At 44.8% G+C, this 19,921-nt stretch overlaps 1 protein-coding gene across 2 annotated transcripts in view; it reads right to left on the reverse strand.

The window, feature by feature from the left end:
• The window catches only part of SH3RF2 (SH3 domain containing ring finger 2), a 152,010-nt gene continuing 132,089 nt past the window's right edge, over positions 1–19,921 (reverse strand). For both annotated transcript variants that reach the window (XM_082454171.1, XM_082454172.1), the window contains exons 10-11: positions 17,405–17,701; positions 1–3,571 (exon numbers count right to left, since the gene is read on the reverse strand). In XM_082454171.1, coding sequence (XP_082310297.1) covers positions 17,438–17,701 — 264 coding nt within the window. In that variant the 3' untranslated portion in view covers positions 1–3,571; positions 17,405–17,437. The remainder of the gene's footprint in view (positions 3,572–17,404; positions 17,702–19,921) is intronic.

The following is a 19,921-nucleotide window of genomic DNA, read 5'->3' on the forward strand; positions in this document are numbered from 1 at the left end:
TTAAGTGAAAATAAACCTCTTTTATTGTTTCATGCAAAAAACACATATTGTGCTTCACAAGCTTACAGCTGGGAACAATATGCATTTTTGGCAAAGGAGACTTGGGTGACCTCTCCACTCTCACACGATGACCCCTCACTGCGTGAAGAGTAGATGGCATTTCACGCACCGGCTACTGGCCCAGTGCTTCTCTTGGCTGTGGTCAGAGGGGGTCAGAGGTGCAAGCGAACCTCTCCAGCAAGGGAGCTCCCTTTTCCCCTTTGCTTCTTCTGATCGGTCTCGGTGGTAGAGCAAACTTAACACTTCTTTAGAGCCACAAACCCAAACAAATAAAACTCCGGGCTCTGAAAACATTGAGTCTGCCAATGAATCACGGAACATCAGAGAATTGATATGTGGATGGTTCTTTGAAAACGGATGGTGGAGAGTGGTCCTGAAGAAAGGTGGCTTAGGGCCATGACTTCTGGTTTCCCCTAGAACATGTCAAGTCCATGAAGAAAGAACTTAACAAAAATATGTACTTCCTTCCCAGCAGAAAAGTTATCCAATGCCCAGTGCTTAAGTGAGAGACAACAAATTTGATCTTAAACTTCCCATTTCCTCAGACTTACAAGAAGCTGTCAGTGGTACAAATCTGAGTTACCCAACAGTGGAGGCTTTTTCTCTGTGTTTTTCTTCTCACTGGAAAACTCCTTTTGATTTTCCAGGATGCAAAATGTGGGACGGATCTCTGATGACTCCGTGTGGGCAAACAATACCAACACGTATGCAACAGACATTTCAAAGTAATCCATTCAGATTATTATAAATTACAAAACCAGAAAACAAACAAATGAAACCCCACCAAACCTTTTGGCTTTACAGTGCAATATACTAATGAAGAATAAGATGCCAGCCCTGGAACTCTCTATTTTTTGGAACGAAGATATGAAAAGTGTCCACTGCCCTATAAAATAATTTTTATATGTTTATATATTTTACATATCTAAGGTTTATTTATACAATAGTTGATAATGACTAACATGTTATATATACCCTTTTCATAAACATAATTCACATACCTATTACGTCATAAAGATTGTCTTTTGGTCTATTAAAAACATTGTACTGAAAAAAGAAGCAGAGACACAAGAGTCTTTAGATTTTCTGCTGATACTTCCATGGAGGAGTGAATTTTTCTCCTCTTCCATTTTCTCTTTCCTCCTTTTTCCCCGTAAACAACACCCTCTCCCCCTGACCCAGCATGCAGGAATAAGAAGCAACAATTCCAGAAGATGAAACTCAGACTTCATGGTTAGCAGACTATTCTCCGGTGCATTTCTGGGCTGACCTCATTCTAATCTTTCTACTTCATCCTTGGCTGCATTCCCACCACCTCCAGCACTTTTTGACCCATGACAATTTGGAATATATATGCTGGAGCTCACAGACTGGAGATGAAAACTTTAGCAAATGGGGGAGCTTTTCGTACGCTTCTGAGTTTGGCTGGGAACAAATCATAGTCTTCATTTTGTGCTTTAGAAAAAAATATTTGGTTTATTTGGCTAAGCAGTTTCAAAGGAAAGCTAACTCTTCATGAAACCCTCCATGAAACTATAAGACATGGAAAGTTCTCAGAGATGAAAAAACAGCAAGTGTAAAATTAGGAGTGGTGGTTTCTTGTTATTCTAAATGTGAGAGGGGGAAGCCAGTCTAAGGAGAAGAAAGTCTGAGCGAGAGGGCCTTGGGGACAAAGCTATAATTAGCCAATGTGGTCTAATGGTTTCTGGGCATTAAAAGCTGTGTTGTTCCCCCATCCCCACCCAGCTTATACAACTTGCTTTTGTGTGGACACCTTGCCTATACTTAACCTTTCTGTATATCACCTATAAAACTAAAATTCCTTCCAACTCTGACACTCTATGACTTTGCCCTGGCAAGTGAAGTCTTTGAAACCTATCTATAGGTGGGTTGTAAGGCCTCATGATTGTAACAAGTAGATGCCAGAATCTGAAGGCAGCATCTCTCTATTCATTGCTCCTGAGGCTAATGAGGAGCCAGCCAAACCCGAATTCATCCCAGAGGAAATGGAACCAACATTTAGTCACAGCAGTTCAGAGAAAAGGGATAACCGACAATTGGCAGTACCATCATGGACCACGTGTAAGAAGGAGGTGTTGTCACTACATTGGCCTTTCTGTGGTCTCATCATACTTCTTGCTTCTCACTCACCTCTTGGCAGATAAAGCCAATGCTGTGGGGCTTCTTGTTGCCTATTATCACCTTCCCCTGGGGTTAACCAAGAGAAGGCTATGATTAAGAAGTCCGTTAAGTTAGTCATCCCATTAAGACACGGGTGCCAGTTTGAGCCCTGCAAGTGACAGCTTCACACAGAGGGAAACATTTCTGTAACCACAAAATACAGTCCTTACTCAGCTCATAGTTTGGCTTGGCTCCTTACCAGCAGGACTGGATGAAAGACTGGGGATGCTTCAGTGCAAAATTATGATACTGAACTTCAAAACCGTCTATCAATACATATCCAAATCATGCTGCATTCCTGTCATTGTCTTTGATAATCAAGGTGGCATGTGCTTTTAGAAATGAAATTCTTATTGATGTCTTAAGATGGGGGAGAAGATGAAAACACATGGCTCAAAGAGTCTGGGGGTATTTGTGCATTTCATTTATCTGTACAATCTCTCTCTCAGGTTAGCACAGATAATTTAAAATTTATATTTTAAATTATAGTTTTTTTGAAAAAGAGCGGTAGAATATCTTCTTTTGACTTCTTTAAGATGACTTATTTCTGAACAAAAAAGCCTGCATGGTTATAACTGACTTTTATATCTTTAGACTTGCAGTAGCCTCTCAGTAAGCACTGCAGTCTGTGGCATCTCTCTTATAACATCATGCGTGTTTCTTGTCTGCGATTATTTATATACTAAGTCCTTATTTCCTTGATTGGTATATTCTAACAAGAACCCTCTGGATCAGAAAGTGTCAGTGTGGAAAGACAGAACGGAATTGGAATGGAAAAGAATGTGGATGTGGTGGAGTGATGCAGGATGCACAGTCAGGGGAGGGAGTGAAGGCTGGGGACGTTGCGAAGAAGCACTGGCCTCTCTGGCTTGAACACCTGAGAGGAGAATATTATGCCAGCCCCTGTACTGCTCTAAATCTGAGCTGGAGCGATAGGCCAGACACAGTGTTGGGAGGCGTTTGATGTCCGGTCTTTTCATTTGTCAGTTAGGTGCCAAGGTGTGAGAAATTGGCAAGACAAAGTTTGGCTTTGACAGCAGAACAGAATAACAGGAGGGCCAGGAGTCTGGTGTAACCTGTAGCGGCACGTGACTCACGTGCTTTTCTCCAACCTGGCCCGCCACCCATTGATACTGTGGGAAGACAGATTTGCTTTTTCTCGTATTACCCTTCTGTTTTGGAGGCCAGCCTACTGGTATTCCTGTACCATCCCTGATGTCCAAGGAGTATCACATGGTCCACAGCTCTGTACCGAGCAGTTTCCATTCAAGCAGACGATTTGCTCTCTTCAGTATCCGGTTATTGCTAGCTCCTCCTGGGAAGGCGGGGTCTGTGAAGGTGAAAAGGATTTCAGAATCTATTGTGAATGCAGCCTGGTTAGAACTATAGTTCTTTAAACTTCTTAAGTCTTTTGGGCAGGAATTTGTCTTTTCATTTCACAAAAGAGATGTCGTGTCCTCTGTTCGTCATATCGGGAGGTACACACTATCTACTTCCCCATTACTGGGGATGCTAAAACTTTGATCTTTTGGTTAAGGTGGTTGTCTACCAGCTTTCTTCACTATAAAATTGTTATTTTCCCCTTTGTGATTAATAAGTATCTTTTGAGGAGATACACTGATACACTAGTTTTAATATCCATTGATGACTTTTGCTCGAACCATTTGTTACTGCAGTGGTTGTCAAACTGGGATTTTAAAAAATTCCATCATTCCTTCTACATTTTTTAGTTGTCACTCTACTGTAAGGAAGAGCTTTTCCTTCTCCCTCATTTCTTTATGTAGTAGGGACTCAGGGATTCCTATTTGATTATTTGTAAGGATTAGCATCCATTACTGCCAAAAATGAATAATCTGAATCTACTGATGAAGAAATGTCAGACAAAGCCTAATTGAGAGACTTTCTATAAAATAAATGGCCTATATTCTTTGAAATGCCAGGATCACGGAAGACAATGAATCTTGAGGAACTGTTCCAGATTAAAAGAAACTAAAGAGATATGACAAATGCAATATGTGGTCCTAGATGGGATCCTAGACAAGACATCAAAATCTGTTTTCTCTGTAAAGGAAAAGGATAGGACAATTGGATAAGATCTGTAGCGTAGTTAATAGTGCTATATCAATGTTAATTTCCTGATTTTGGTAATCGCATTGTGATTATGTAACACCCTTGTTTTTAGGAAATACACACTGAAATGTTTAGGGGAAAATGGGCACTTGATTTTTAGCTTATTTCCAAATGGTTCAGAAAAATTATATATATAATTTATATTAAATTGTAATTTAATCATTAATTAATATATACGTATATGCATATATAAAAGAGAGAGAGGATCAAAACAAACACAGTAAAATGTTAATATCTAGGGAACCTAGTTCTGAAGGGTATACAGGAATTCCTTGTACTATTTTAGCAACATTTCTAAAAGTCTGAAATTATTTAAAAAATAAAGTTAAAATTCACGAGCCCCCAGAATGTCTCCAAAGCCTCAAATATTTTATTTTTGATTTCCAAGCCCAACCTGCATTCCTGTCATCCCCACACATGTAGCCAGTGTCCTCCCCTTCCTGCCTAGCCCCTGGTGCCTTTTCTCTTCCCGAGGCTGAGGATGCCCAGAAGGAAGTGCAGCCAGCCAGCACTTGCAGCTGCCCCTTGTCCAGGTGAGGGCAGGCGGTTTAGATGGGCATCACAGGAGCTGGCTGCTCTCTGTGACTTTGCTGCCACTGCTTGGCTCTTGGCCCTTCTGAGTGCAAATGAAGTCCCGACTGACCATGCTGAAAGGGGACAGGAGAGAGCTAAAAGGATGATGGGAAATTGGTCCAATAACATTTAAAAAGATTTGCTTTCTAAAAGACTCAGGCTCGGAGTTTGTCCACGAGTGAATTCCCATGAAAACCCAGTAAAACGGGAAATAAGTAGGAGAGGGAGTTTTCCATCTCCTGCCCAATGTCTTTCATTTTGGAGCCTGACTCCTTTCCTATCCAAGGACTCCTGCTGATTTAACAGGCCAGTTTTGTCTTTGGGGAAATTTTAATGATGATCACAGACAGGTTCATTCTTTGCGGGGTGGCACAGGACAGCTGGATCTTGCAAGCAAAGTTTATGGGAAATAGCGGTTTTGGGAGTCTGACCAAAACCTCCCCCTCTCCAAAGGCAGAAGCATGAATCGTGGCTACAGAGACTAAGTATACTGAAGGAGCCTGAGCTTTCAAGCAGGCAACCACATCTGGGCTAACAGCTGAGCTTCTCTGTGCTCTCAAGGCCTGCCGATGCAAGACAGGACTTACTCCTTTGCGGGCGTGCTCCACTCAGAATAACAGCAAGTAAGAGCCATGGGAGGCTCCAGGTGGCTGCTTCCTATTCCACGGGAGAAGCAGGAATGAATAGAAAGCCTGTGATTACGAGGACGCATTCTGCGTCCCATCATGACGGTAAGTTACACAGGATTTGGAGTTATGCTGTCTCCATCGTACACCCCCAAACACGGGCAGGAGTTTCAGCCTGCTATTCACAACTTTTAGCCCTAAGAAGGGAAGACACCTGTGTTAGACATAGTCTGCTTCTCCTCCCTGTGCCTAAGTGGGTACCGGCACTGATGCTGGGCACCTGCCTTTGGAGATGGGTCAACCCGTTGCTATCACAGGGGGCCTGGAAATGGCTGCTTTGACCTGCACATCAGGCCTGGCATCAGCAGCTGGGGGCATATCCCTCCGAGACTGGCGGCAAGGTGATTTGAGACAACTGCTTCTGGATCTCAAGGGAGTAGTGGTGGTTTGTTAGCTCTTTAACTACCTTTATTGTGATGTAGCATTTCTGAGGGTGAGCGCAGGGACAGGGAAGTAATAAGGAAGTAAGTGCCACGAGAAGGCCAGCTGCCACATGAATCTGATCTTCCAGGTTGTGCTAAATGATGTAGAAAGAACTTCAACTCTAAGATCCACTGAGATTTTAATGGACACTCAAAAATCCCATCAGTGGCAGGAGGTGTAAATTTACCTATGGCTGGCAGTTGTACAGTACTGGGTAGCAGCTCTTATCAGTCCTGTGTCTACAGGCCAGGGGTTTTAGGATTAGGCAGGTAATAATGCTTTGTTTATTGAGCGCTCAGGGGAGAGGTCTGCTTGAAGTAGAAAACCCTGATGTCTGTAGGAAAGCTTTTGTGTCTCATCTTAAATGAGGTGGCAAGCAGCTAGCAGCAGCCACTGGAGTCCGATTGCCTGGGTTTATTCCCAAGCTCCACCGAGTCCCAGCTGTATGACCCCATGGAAACGATTTACTCTCTCTAGGTCTTAGTTTCTTTACCTGTAAAATGGCCATAGTAATAGTATTTACTTTGTATGGTTGTAGTGAGATTTTAAGATCAGTCAATATAAGTAAAGCACATAAAAGTGTCTGGCACAAGGCAGGGGGCCTGTCTATCATCGCTGGCTCAAAAGTATTACTATAAATTAAGAGACCTCTTCAAGGCTATTTATTATGTTCCTGGTTCTTGATTATCTCAAAGAATGGAAAACCCTACAGGTGGATACAGATCATTAAACTGGCTCATGGTCACACTCATTACTGGAGTTTCTTTTGCCTTAAAAACCTGAATAGAGTTCTTAAAATTTTACATCCTAATCCACAAATTGAGGACAACAATAGCTCAGTATTTACTTTATATGATTGTCATGAGAGGGCCTCTATTATTCTTCCTATTATATAGATGAGAAAATTGAGACTCAGAGAGGTGAAGTGACTCGCCCAAAGTCACACAGTGAGTCACACTTGAGGTACAATGGGTGTTCTGATTCTATAGCCTGGGCTCTCCACTGCTAGGTCAGAGAAAGGTGAGCGGAAGAGAATGAAGGAGGTGGGGGGGTGGAGAGGAGGAGGGAGGGAGGGAAGGGGAGAGGGAGACTCGCAACTAATAATAATATTCTCGGAATGAGTAAGTGGGCGTGGGAATTCAATACATATATCCTAATGATAACAAAGCAGATGACGTTTTATGCCTTGTCTACATAATTCGAAACAACCATTTTGACTGCTTAGAAAAATGAGATTGCTTTTTGCTTGCTGCAGAGTCATGGCTTTAAAGAGCTGTGAGGGCCAGTCCCTTTGGAAGGTGAGTACTTAAGATCCTGCAGTCCTGGAATGCTAGTGCCTAAGCCAAGCCCCTTGTTTGAGAGGTGAAACGGGGCTGGAGAAAATGGAAGTAACTTGCCTCTAAGCTTGTGGCATCGCCCATAAGTTCATCTTTCCTGTGAAGGTCCTTCTTGGCAGGAAAAAGAGGATTCATTTATTCTCCAGTTTTTCATTCAACACATATTGAATGTATGATCAAAAATGTTTGATAAATGAATGAATTTCCTTGACACTTTGAACTTGTTCCTCTTCATCTCACTATGCTGCATGTCCGATTCCTTCTCAGTCTTTAAATCTCAGTTGAAATCTCACCTCCTTGGAGAATCCTTTCCCGGCCACCCTACCCAATGTAGTGCATACCCCCCAGCCATTCTCCGTCCCACCTCTTTGTTTCCTTCATAACATCTGTCATATAGAAACAACCCTGTGTGTTTAATGTTTACCATTTACTCCCGTTCATGAAGGCAGGAACATTACTTGCTTTGTTCACTGCTGTATCCCAACTGTATGGAACAAAACCTCACACACAGTAGATGCTCAATCAATATTTGTTGAATGAAAATGAATGAATAAATGAATGAGGTGACACTGATTTCTACCCAGGAAGAAAACATTCTGTGACTTTAAATGGAGATGGAACGAGAGCTAGGACTTTGGCCTGGAGCCCCTTGGTCATAATGGCGTGTCCAGCAGGGGATTAACTAATCAGCACATGCATTTTCTGAATTACAAAGTGTGCCAGGGACATTTAATTTCTGTCAATTAGCACCGAGGAGGAGGGGTTGTTATCGAAATCACCAGCCAGCTGGAAGCATGTCCATGTCAGACCTATTTGCAAATCAGAATGGACATTTCATAAACCTTGTCAACCTTGTGAAGCTGCAAGTAAGTCCCCAGAGGGGCAGCACCAAGGTGCTCACCGGCTGCATTCAGGGTCACAGACGACCTTAAACCTCAAACCTTCAACAGATGAGGAGGTGAGGTGATGGGGACAACCAGAAGACAAAAGACTGATGAGGGTTATGGCATGAGATACATTTAAAAATAACTGTCATATTTCCTCAACCCTGGTGCCACTGACCAGCTGATCTGAAAAGTGAAGAGAACAAAAAAGCTGAGATTTCTAGTCTTACAGAGCCAGCCCCACTGCTTCCTTTCTGTGACCTTAGACAAGTGATTTATCCTCAGAGCCTCAGATCTGTTTGATCTATAAATAGCGGACAATAACACCCAACTCATGGGATTGTTGTGAATGTTACATGAGAAAAGGCATGTAAACAGTCATGATAGCTAATGTCACAGAGCATTTTCTATGAGCTGGGCACTGTGCTAATGACCTCATGCCCATTATCTCTTTTAATCCCCACCAAACCACTCAAGGAAAGCACAGTTAGAACCTGCATTTTGCAAGCAAGGGGACTAAAGTTTGGGAAGATTAAATGACTTCCCCGTGATCACACAGGGAGGAAACGCAGAGCCTGGATTTGAATCCGGTCACCTTGACTCACTGTGCTTTTAACCACCCTGTAAGTGACCCTCTAAGGGGTTAGCTCAGTCCCTGGCATTTAGTAGCCGTGTAATGAATGGTAGTTAGAAGGTTCTGTTCTTATTTTAGCATTTCTCCTGATCACCTGGCTTTGTCATGACTGCAAAATTCACTTCTAGGGTCCCTTCTGCACGCCAGCATCTGGCCTGTCTGTCTCACTTAATCTTCCCAATGACTCTGTGAAGTGTTGATTGTTTTCACTCTTCAGATGAGTAAAGAAAGTCTCAGAGAGGTTAGTTAACTTGGTCCAAGGTCAGACAGCCAAGAAGTGGTGGGGCCAGGATTTGAGCCCAGGGACATGTGATTCCAGAGCCCAGGTGGTTTCCTCTTCATTTCTCCACGCTGCCATCTTTCAGAATCGGTTTCGCCTCAGTGGAGCTCTCCTGACAGCTGAAACGCTCCTTCATTACTCCCCGCTCTTGCTTCTGAGCCTAGCTCTTTCTTGTACTCCGTTTTTGAATTGTGCCTCCATTCCCACTTATGGGTAATAGCTACCATTTACTGAACACTTTGATGTACCTCGTATCACCGTCAGAGCAGTACATGCATGATCTCGTTTAATCCTGCTGAGAACCCTATGAGGTGGAGGTTCTGATTCCCATTTTACAGATGAGAAAGCAGGTTTAGGGAGGTGGTGTAACTTTCTCAAGTTGCTTCAGTCATTTGCCAAAGGAAACCTAACGAGTAAGTGACAAGCTGGGACCAAACCCCAGATGATTTGGTTCCAAAACCCATCACCCTAGCTATTATATTATATTGTTTCTCCATATCTTGTAAAGTTCTAGTGGATTGGGAATACAGCTAGAATAGCTACCCCCAAATCCTTGTTGATTGATGTTTTAAAATTTAGTCCTTTACTGGAGGTCTCCATGAAGAAGGTCCAAGCTATCAAATTTGCCAAATCTAAAAAGAATGTAAGCTTAAAAAAGAATTCAATTTATAAATAGAATGTGCAGGATGGAATATTTGGAAATGTGGTTCTGATATCTAAAATTCAGCCTTCCGTTCCAAACAGTATGGCACCTTCTGGCTGTCTGACTGCTCTGTCCTTTGTCATGGAAGCTGGTGCCATCTCTCTCGAGCTGTGACTGACATGTCCTCCTCAGGCAGTGTGGTCCTCCAGCTCTCTCCTAGACAGAGATGGAAAACATCTCCCAAGGAACTGGGTGGGGAAGGGGTAGGGATCCAGGTACAACCCTTTGAAGGTGATATTTATTTGAATTCCTCTTTGGTCCTCCAGGCGTTTTTGCTGTCTCCTTATGTTTTGATTCACGCTTGCTTTTGCTTATTTGTGAGAGTCTCCTGACTGAAAATCGTTCTCACAATCCTCTCAGATGGTCCAGGGAGTTATTTTCATGGGAAGGACATTAGGATGGCTCTGGCCTCCAGGACACGTGCGACTGACAGCAGTCAAACTCTGACATTGCAAGTGGCCTTCATCAAGTCGGTCGGTCACCCTAGCACTGATTCTAACAGCATTAACCAAGGATACACAAAATGGCCTTTGCGAATGCATTTTGCCTTTCTCCCTGGGTCTTGGCTGGCTTCCTTTTAGTCCTTACCAGGCTGCAGCTCTTGTCCATCCAGCAGTGACCCTATCTGCATAATTAGCTTGCATCTGTGGGTGTGTATTTACCCCACCCCCACCCCCAAAAGCAATTGCCTTTGAACTTCGGAAAAATACCAGCATGGAACACTGGAAGGTGTCAGCTCTCTGAGTCCTCTTGTTCCCACAGAGAAGATGAAAGTGGGGGTCATTTTGGACATCATATTCCCCTTCGTCTGGACTCTGTATCCTTTAGAGGAAGTAAACTCAAGAAGAGGGAGAGATCTAGGGAATGCAAAATAATCATTGTGTTTTGATATCAGTGATCCAGAACCACATTGCAAACTTTGGTTCTTTTTCAAGTCGCTGGGCTGCGTCTGGCCGCCCTTGCAGCAGGCGTAGATTTGCTTTTTGGATTTCTCTATACAGAACACTCTCAGTCACCTTCTTTCCCACCCCTACTTCTTGGATGATAAGACCCTTGTATGGGTTGGCTAAAGAGTTCGTTTGGGTTTTTCTGTAAGATGTTATGGAAGAACCCGAATGAAGTTTTTGGCCAACCCAATACTTATTCTCTGGGAGGGCTTGACCCCCTGAGTTAAACCATTTCCCCACCCCCATCTCCATCCTCATCCCTGTGGTCTCAGCAGCACACACACATTTGTGCAACCTCTCCAACCTCAACCATGTTATGTGTTTACAGTTGCTATTGAAGAAGAGGGATGTGGTGATTTAAGATTAAGGTTTGGACTTAGAGTCCTGGGTTCTAGTTCTTGTTGCCTTGGACAGGTCATTTGACCTCTGAGTCATAATTCTAATCCCTAAAATGGAATAATAGCAGTACCTGCCCTCATAGGGTTGGGTAGGATTGGATGGCATAATGCGTGTACAGTGCTTGGTACACAGTAGGTGCTCAGTAAATGGTGACAATTATTGCTGGATGAAGAATCAGTAGTCTCCCTTCCATCTCAAACTAATTATGTGACCTTAATCAAGGCATTGAAACATCCTGAGTCTCAGTTTTTTGATCTGTAGTCTGGGGACAAAAATAACTTTTCTCTGCACTCTTCACGGGGTTCTTATAAGAAATTGGTGGCAGCAGCAGCAAGATCTGTTTTAGTTTCAGAAGTTGAGGACCTACTCTGGTGTTTGCAGTTGGCTACCCAGAGGCTCCAGGCAAGGCCCAGAGGAGAGCTAGCTAGAAAACCCTGTACTCAAACAATGCAGGCATAGCCACAACCCATATTTTCTCTATTCAGGAGCAACAAGGTCTCCTAAAACAGCTGTACTTGGAAGGATTCTTGTAAAAACCCCTTTAAACTCAAACTTCTCAAAACCAGACATGCTGGTGCATCAAAATCTCAATTCCCAGCAATGAATCAAAGCTTTAGAGTCCCAGTGACAGAAGCCAGATGGGAGTTCAAATATTCAGGCAGGGTATCTATGGCCCCAGGTTGCAATATTTGCTTTGACTAGTGCTTACTGAGTACCTCTATGAGCTGCACTCAGAGTTCCATGTGGTACATGAGCGGGAAATTTACAAGGGAGTGATCAGCATGGAATTCAGGATAGTGGTTGTGAAGGAAGTGGGGAGGTGGGGAAGGAAGGAATGGGACTGGGAGAAGCACACGGCAGGTTTCAATTATTTTTTTAAAAGCTAGGTGGTAGGTATATGGTTATTGGTTTTATGATCCTATATATTTCTATAGAACATTTAATTATAAAAGGGGAGAAAAGCAGAAAGGAGCCCCAAATCCAGAAAAAAGTAATAAGAAACAACATTCTGTGAAGGCCATATGTATTTTTATCTATCCTGGTAACTACTTTACTCCTGTTGCTTCTCATAGAGCCTGGTCCAGAGTACGTGATGAATTAACTGTTGTTGAATGAATGGATGGATGGATGGATGGTTGGATGGGTGAATCTAATGCTCCTCCATCCCATCATCTTTGATCCCACCTCTGCTGCATTCCATTTGTCAAAGTACAGGTCAATAGGCAGAAGGGCCTCCTGGGAACATTTTGTTTCTGCTCTGGTCTAGGACACAATACTACGGCCTGGCCAAGAGCAGGTGGCTTTGATCATCATTTAACATTGCTCTATTTCAAGCAAAACGTCCTTGTGAGATTTATCCTCAGGGACACCAACCTGCTGCAGGGGTCTCTGGAGTTAACTCCTCTGGCTTAGTCTTGCCTGCCAAACACATTCCCCTAGGTGACTGCCTTTCAGGCTCACCTAAGAGGTCTCTGTAAGTGCTAACACTCCTTTCTCTCAGCCCAAGGGGGAACTGGAGTCTTTACTCTCAAGACTAAGCAAGAGAAGCATCAGTGGAAGCAGCTGCTGCCCCAGGAGAGCCCAGCTTGTTAAGCACTTGCTCCCAGCTGGAGAGGCTTGAGAGGCCCTCGTTATTCAGCTTCTCACTTCCTAGGAAGGGAGTCAGAGGCTGTGGGGCTGCCTGTGTGAATAGGGGCTGGGGAGAGGATCAAGATGGAGGCCTGCTCATCTTATTGAAGCAAATTATGTGTTTCCATACCTGCCAACATGATGCCAGAGGAGCTGGGAAGCTGAAGTGCATTACTTATGCCTATGAAACTCTTAGCCGAAAAAGGTAGGTGAATAGGCATGGAAATGCTCATCCTCCAAGTCAGCTGCTTTCCTAAGCTAGGGGCCTGATGAAGGTGCTTGTCGGGGGATGAACGGTGGCCAGGATGGGGGCTGGGAAGAGTGTCAGGTTTGACAGCAGTGCTCTCAACCTCTGGGCCTTATTCTGTATAATAGGGTAACAGCCAAGATATTTAATAATCAGTATGGCATAGCACTAGCCAATCAGCATGAAGAAAGGCTTTATTGCTGGAGGTCTCAGCTGCAGCTGGCCTTAGCTTTTTAGCTGTTGGATGGGAGAGCGATGGGGAGGACGACATGGAGAAAGGACCAGGGTGTGGGAGGGGGGAGAGGTCTTGGGGAGCTCAGAGCATCTACTATTCACAGATCAGTACAGGACGATTTCAATATATTAACAACCAGCGAGGCCCTACTCCTGCTGAATGTCAGATCCAAATGTCAGCTCTGCTGTACCACATGAGAAAGGTGAATTTGATTCTCATACTTTATGTGCCTCAGGATCACTTGGGGAGCTTGTTGAAAGCGCAGATGCCTAGTTCCCACCTCAGAACTACTGAGCGACACCCTGTTGGGCCCTGGCTCGGCCCGCTATGCTCCTGAGACCTGTGTGCCTGGATCGGTGGATGTCTAAGAATCCAGCTCTAACTTTCAAGGGGTTTATGAGGCCTCTGGGAGATGAAGTCAAGCACACGGTCTCTAGGGGGACACGCCCACTTCAGGTGCAGGTCGTGTGAGTGAGTGAAGCAGGCTACTGGGGCTGCGGGGCAAATTGAAGAGCGCATGTCCATTTCACGGCAGTTGCAGTCCCACCAGATGGCTGCCAGTCGGGAGCGCGGGCCTGGTGTGGACGGACCTTCCGAATTGTCAAGGGAAGCTGGAAGTCAGTGAGTCAGCTCTGCACCTCACCAAGTCACAGGTAGGGCGTTGCTTTAAACTCTTCCTGTTCCGAAAGCTCTGTCTGTGGGAGGGGGAAGGGTGGAGGAGGTGTAGCTGGTCCCACGCGAGAAGGGAAGGAGACAAGTTTTAAGTGAGGATCTTGATGCTGCTCAAGTCAAGTGCGACTCCAACATTTCCTTAGGTGTGGCCCTCAGAATCTGTCCTCAGCTGGCTGCGCCCCTCCTTCACCTCTCAGATGTCCCCCCTGCTCTCTGCCCCCACCCCCGGGAAGAGCCTGCCCTCCGCAGCTTTCCTAGCACTGAGGTGTCAGGCCTGATCACGGGGTGAAGGGGCACCTCTTCTAGGGACTCTGAGTCTTAGCTGAGGGGATGGAGCTCTCACAGGATGGAATATCTGGCTTCAGACGTGAGGTGCTGGGGATCCAACTGGGATCCCGGGAATGTTCCACAAAGGAGTAGATTCCTCTGTACTTAGGTACAAGAGAACTTGGCTTGATTGCTACATTTAAACCCATTGCCAAATGCTTCTTTCCCTGCTTGGGCACCCTTTCTCGCACCTCTTTGTCTGCCTGACTCTTTCTTGTCCTTCAGGACTCAGACTGTGTCGTGACCTCCATGAGTAGGCTACTTGGTCTCCTTTTAGCACCACAGCCCTGGGCAGGCCCTTGTTTTAGACTTTCTCACCTGGAATTTCGATGGCCTGCTTCCTTAAGAACATTCAAGGCTAACATTTATCAGGTGTTCACTATGTGCCAGCGCGGTTCCAGTCACTTTATTACCTCAGTTAACCCTTAGAGTAGCCCAGTGAGGTTGGCTCTATTATCGTTCCTATTTAAGAAGACAAGGCTCAGACAGGTTAAGTAACTTGCCCAGCATCACATAGCTAGCACGTGGTAAATGAAGATTTGGACCCCGTCTTTGTGCAGCAGAGCCTGCAACTGTAACCACTGCATTATGCCACCTCCTTGCAGTTTGAAGTCAGTGGCCTGACATCAAGGATGGTCTCTTGGTTCATGTAGCATAGTCCCAAGTTAGGCTCTGAAGTTAGATAGCCTGAACTCAGGGTGAGGGCAGCTATCAAACTCGCTCTGTCACTGTCTGTGGTTACCCTTCAAGCCTCAGTTTCCTTGGCTCTATAATGGGGACAATTGTACTTGCCTTATAAGGTTATGGTGGACGTTATAGGAGGGGATGTATCTCTTGTTCTCATTGCAGTACCCAGCTCATAGGAATATCTGAAACATGGTGGTGGAATAAATGATGGGCAGTGCCCAGTGAATTCAACTTGTACTGCCCCTTTCAAATCCTCATATGTCTCTGCAGAGATGGGATTTGGTTTGGGAGGGAGTGAGTCTGATGCTGGGCATGGGGGAAGAAGGCTGGATGGAATGGGGATGGCCAGCCTCTGGTGTTGTTTACATTTCTCAGAGAGGTTACTCTATAGAGATCGTGGACAATGGGAAGAATATTCCGTTTCATTTGGAGGGTATGGATTGTATCTTCATTATGCCCAAACAACCTGCTTTTCAGCCACAACAGTTAAAAATTAACTGGCTCCAATGCTACTGAGGCACAGACTAAATGTTTGGTTGGCTGGGCATGCCATGTATCTGCCATTCTGGATGTAGATTGCTAAACTCATTAACTCACCGAGAGTGCTTTTCGGGGTAAATACGAGGAGTAAGTACTCATATTTTGACAAATCGTACAATGCCTGCCTGTCTTTATGACTTTTCCCCATTTCTCCATCTGGATTACTATATTCAGCTCATTGAGTCATGCAGTTGGGCCTGACGATTTTGTGGAATAGACATGGGTCACTATCACACAGAAACACCAGGGCATGTGACCACATTGGCTCTACCAACCCCAAAGGTCTGACACAGGTGCAGTATTCCTTGGCAGGATTATGGTTTTGTTTTTGTTTTTTTAAGGTCTGGAAAAGTCTTGACAATTCAATTTGCCAAGTGTGTGGTTGCTACGTAAAATATGGATGTTTTTAATCCCAGGATCTTCAAGAACTGTCCAGGGAGAAGGTCTAATTAGACCTGCCTTTTTTTTTTTTTTAATGACATCCAGGCGTAGTAGCAAATGGCATTTATGCACTAAAGTGCCCACATTGATGGGCATGCAATAAATGTTAAATTACAACAATTAAGTTAAATGAGAATTAATGATTTGTCTTACAGCATTGCCTCCACTCCCTGGGATGCTCTTTTACCCCTGTTTACAAGGCTTTGCCTGGCTGGTCCCGCTCACTTCAGCCCCATCTTAGTGGGGTCACCTACTTTTGCAGATTCCATCCTTCTTTCCCCACCTGTCAAGAATGTCAAGGCTGCTCTCCAACTCTTTTATATTCTTCCCTGACATTTCTCCTAATCCTCTTTCTCTCTCACTCTCGTCACCTCCCCACTCTCTCCATATTTTCTTCACTCTCCCTTTCTCCTCCTTCTTACCCACTTTTCCTCTCCAACCTTATTGTCGAGTCCCTTTTTATAGAAACTTTCCTCTAGAAGGCACCCTCACCCCAGCCATGGATTGGCATCTTCTCAATGACATTGTTGCCTTATTCTTCAACCTGGTGAAACAGCTAGTCTGCACCAAATAGAAGAAATCAGTGAAAGTAAAGACTGTTGCAATGCAAACAGAATGTATATCTAAACTCAAACCACTTACCAAGTTGTTTCTAAGCATGCTGTGTTCTCTTGGGGAAGTCAGACTAGAGCCAGGATGAATGAATTGTCCGTAACACCATACAAGACCCTCTCCACAAGTACGTGATTCCTGCTTATCTATCACGTAGGATTATATGTGGGCAAACAGATTGAGAAGCTTAAAGTATGGCAATAGTCAGCTTTCTCTCTGACCTTGTTTGGAGCAAAGCCAGGAAGCTGACTCTCTTTGGTTTAGAGGGTTCTTGGAATGTTCGAAGTATCCGTCTCACACCCTTCCCAGAAATTCTCCCTTGGCAGCCAGGATTATGACTTGATGGAGGGACAAAGATATGGGGGCTACTAGTGGCTGGTGTCTAGGTGCCAGAAGATGGCAGAAGCTGTTCTCAGATGTTGAGGCCAAAGAAGTAACGCCAGCATTCCACCATTGTGACCCACCTGGCTGAAGCCCCTTTGATAACATCATAGAAATTCTACACAGAACCTAGAGGATGAGAGGCTGCACACTCCACGCTGGGCAATAGAGTGGGCAGGATGAGCTCCCATTCCTTGGTCTGGGTAGTGGCCTTGCTACATTGAATCATTATGTCTGGAAGGTCACCTAGTCTATCTTCCCAGCCAGGGCAGGAATCCCCACTCCCACCTGTCCTTTCCTGGAGGTAAAGTGGGCAGAACAAGGACCCATGCTCGAGTCCCCAAAGAATGGCAGGACGCCCTCAGTGGAGGCATACTGTATTTAAACGCAATTCACCTCTTTGGGGTCTAGGAAAAGCCACCTGTAGATTCATTTGCTGGGAAACACGGTCTGCGTGGCCAAGGCAGTGGGCGTTGGGGTCATGGTTTTGCTAAAAGTTGACTTCCTCCGGAGGTCTGTCTGCTGTCCAGAATGGCAGCCGCTTCGGTGGGCGAATAGGACGGTCATCTCTGGGCCCAAGGGGGCTGCTTCAGGCTGGGACCCCTTCGGGGTGGCTGCTTGTTCAGGCTTCCCAGAGGTGTGATGTTTGGCGGGAGGAGGGCTGTAATTCTGAAATCTCACGGTTTTGACTTGCTGTAAGACAGAGGAGAGCAAAGGGACATAGGTGAGTGGGGAACCTGTGCTATTTTCCCCTGGGACTTGGTTCATGCTGTTTCTCTACACTCGTCCCTTCCTGGAATGCCTCATTCACGTGTTCATCCAGCAAATACTTGTGTCTGTCATGAGTGTCGACCATGCCTCACCACGCTATCAGGTGCTGTGAAGCCAAGAGTGAACAAAACCGCCCTGACAAATGACAGCGATAGCCAGTGCCACCGCGGGGGAAGCAGAAGATGCTGAGGAATGCAGCGGAGTATCCAACTGAAGCTGGAACGGGGCTTGTCGGAGAAGGCCTCTTAGAGGCAGAGTTATTTCAGTTGAGAACTGAAGAACGACTGGGAATTAGCCACTAGAAATAGGGGGAACAACCACCTACCTGAGAATAGGGTCCTTCCCCTCCCCTCTCTCCTTTCCACCTGCCAGTAAGGCCTCCCTGCTGACTCCATCCAGACAGTTCCTTCATAAATCCTCAGAGCAGAGGTAGCCAACTGGACACTGCTGACTGAATATAGTCTGCACAAAGTCTGGGAGTTTGATTTAGTGGCTAACACATAAAAATTGGGAGATGCATATAAAAATCAGCATTTTATATGTCCCTTAAGATAATCAAAGTGCAGGCACACTGGGGCCTGTGCCGCATTCTGGCAGCAATTGGCTGGAGCTGATTAGCAGGCCCCGCTTTATGTGGGAGTCAATGATCTGATGTTTGGATAAGCCCTTCCCCTCTCCCTTCTTTCCTAGCCTGTTATAGATCTTGTATATTAGGTTTTACTTTGGCCATTCCCTGTCTTAGAGGTTAATAAAGTGTTCTGTGCTACTGCTCAGAAATCTTTTTTTTTTTTTCTGTGAAATTCAATCCCAGTGTCTTGGGATTGAAAGGTGAGTGGGAGACCAAATGTCTTCCAAATGAAGACATCCAAATGTCTTCATACTTTTGACCCTTACCATGTCCAGCAGAGGTCTGGGCGCTTACTAAACACAGTTTGAGGGCTGCATCTAATGGCTTGGGGGTAATTGACAAGTGGGGTCTGGAAAACTTTGAATTATTTGAATACTGTAATTCAGAAGAAGAACTCTCAACATTTATATCAGTTAACACTAGCTTTTTCCAAATGCCTTTCCCTGCAAGCTTATAGCTTAACATTAAGAGCATGAGTTTTTGTGTCAGATCTCGATTCTACTCCAGACACTCATGTGTGTCAGCTGTGTGCTTCTGGGTCATGTACTTTAACTCCATAAGCCTTCATGTCCTCATTTTTAAATGAGGATGACAATAATAATTATAGCTACATCAGAAGGTTGTTGTCAGAATTAAATGAGATAGGACATGTGAAGTACTCAGCACAGTGCCTGCTAGGTCGATAGCATTCAGTAAATGCTTAACAAAGAGGAGGAAACCACACCATCTTTCCATTTGGAGGGAAATGGGTGATGGTAGTGATGATGGTGATGGTGGTCATGGTGGTGGTGATAGTGATAGTAATGGTGGTGGTGTGATGTTCAATACACTAAAAGATAACAATCACCTAATTTTCTTCACGTCACCTCCTCCGTCCCTGCCTCAAGCATATTGTTGAGAACATAACACTTTTGCAAAAACTCATATGACTTCTAGTGGGAAAAGCCCTAGAACCGATAACTGATAACCGCAAAGGTCCCGATAACAGTTGTTGGAGTAGTTATAACTCAGTGTGACCTTACTAAGTCACTTACCTTCTCCTGTGCCTCAGTTGCCTCTTCTATACTGTGAACGAGTACGTATCAAGCCCTACGTAAGTACTTTACTCATTTAACTCCTCTCCAATCCTATGAGGCTATTACTCTTCTTACCACCATTTTACAGATTAGGCAAAAGAGTCTCAGAAAGGTGAAGTGTTTTAACCAGAGTCACCAGCTAGCAAGCAGCACAGCTGGAATTCAAATCAAGATTGTGTCTGATGCCAAAGCCGTGTTTTTTCCAAGTTGCCTCTGGGCCTCGAAAGAAGGATGTATAAAATCCTCTGGAAGCCTAAAGGAAATTCAGTAACATGTCTGGGGAGGGTGCGGGTGATGTGAGGATATGGAAGGGGCGTTGTGTGCGAGGATTCTTTGGAGGCTGCAATTTTGATTCCTCGTCCATTTACGGTGAAATCTCAGGAGCTGGGACACTGTGCAAAGTTAGGGGTCTAAAGAATCAGGCCCCCCTAATGTCAC

Source organism: Balaenoptera physalus (genome assembly GCF_965194825.1).
Source record: "Balaenoptera physalus genome assembly, chromosome: 3".
Lineage (NCBI taxonomy): Eukaryota > Metazoa > Chordata > Mammalia > Artiodactyla > Balaenopteridae > Balaenoptera > Balaenoptera physalus.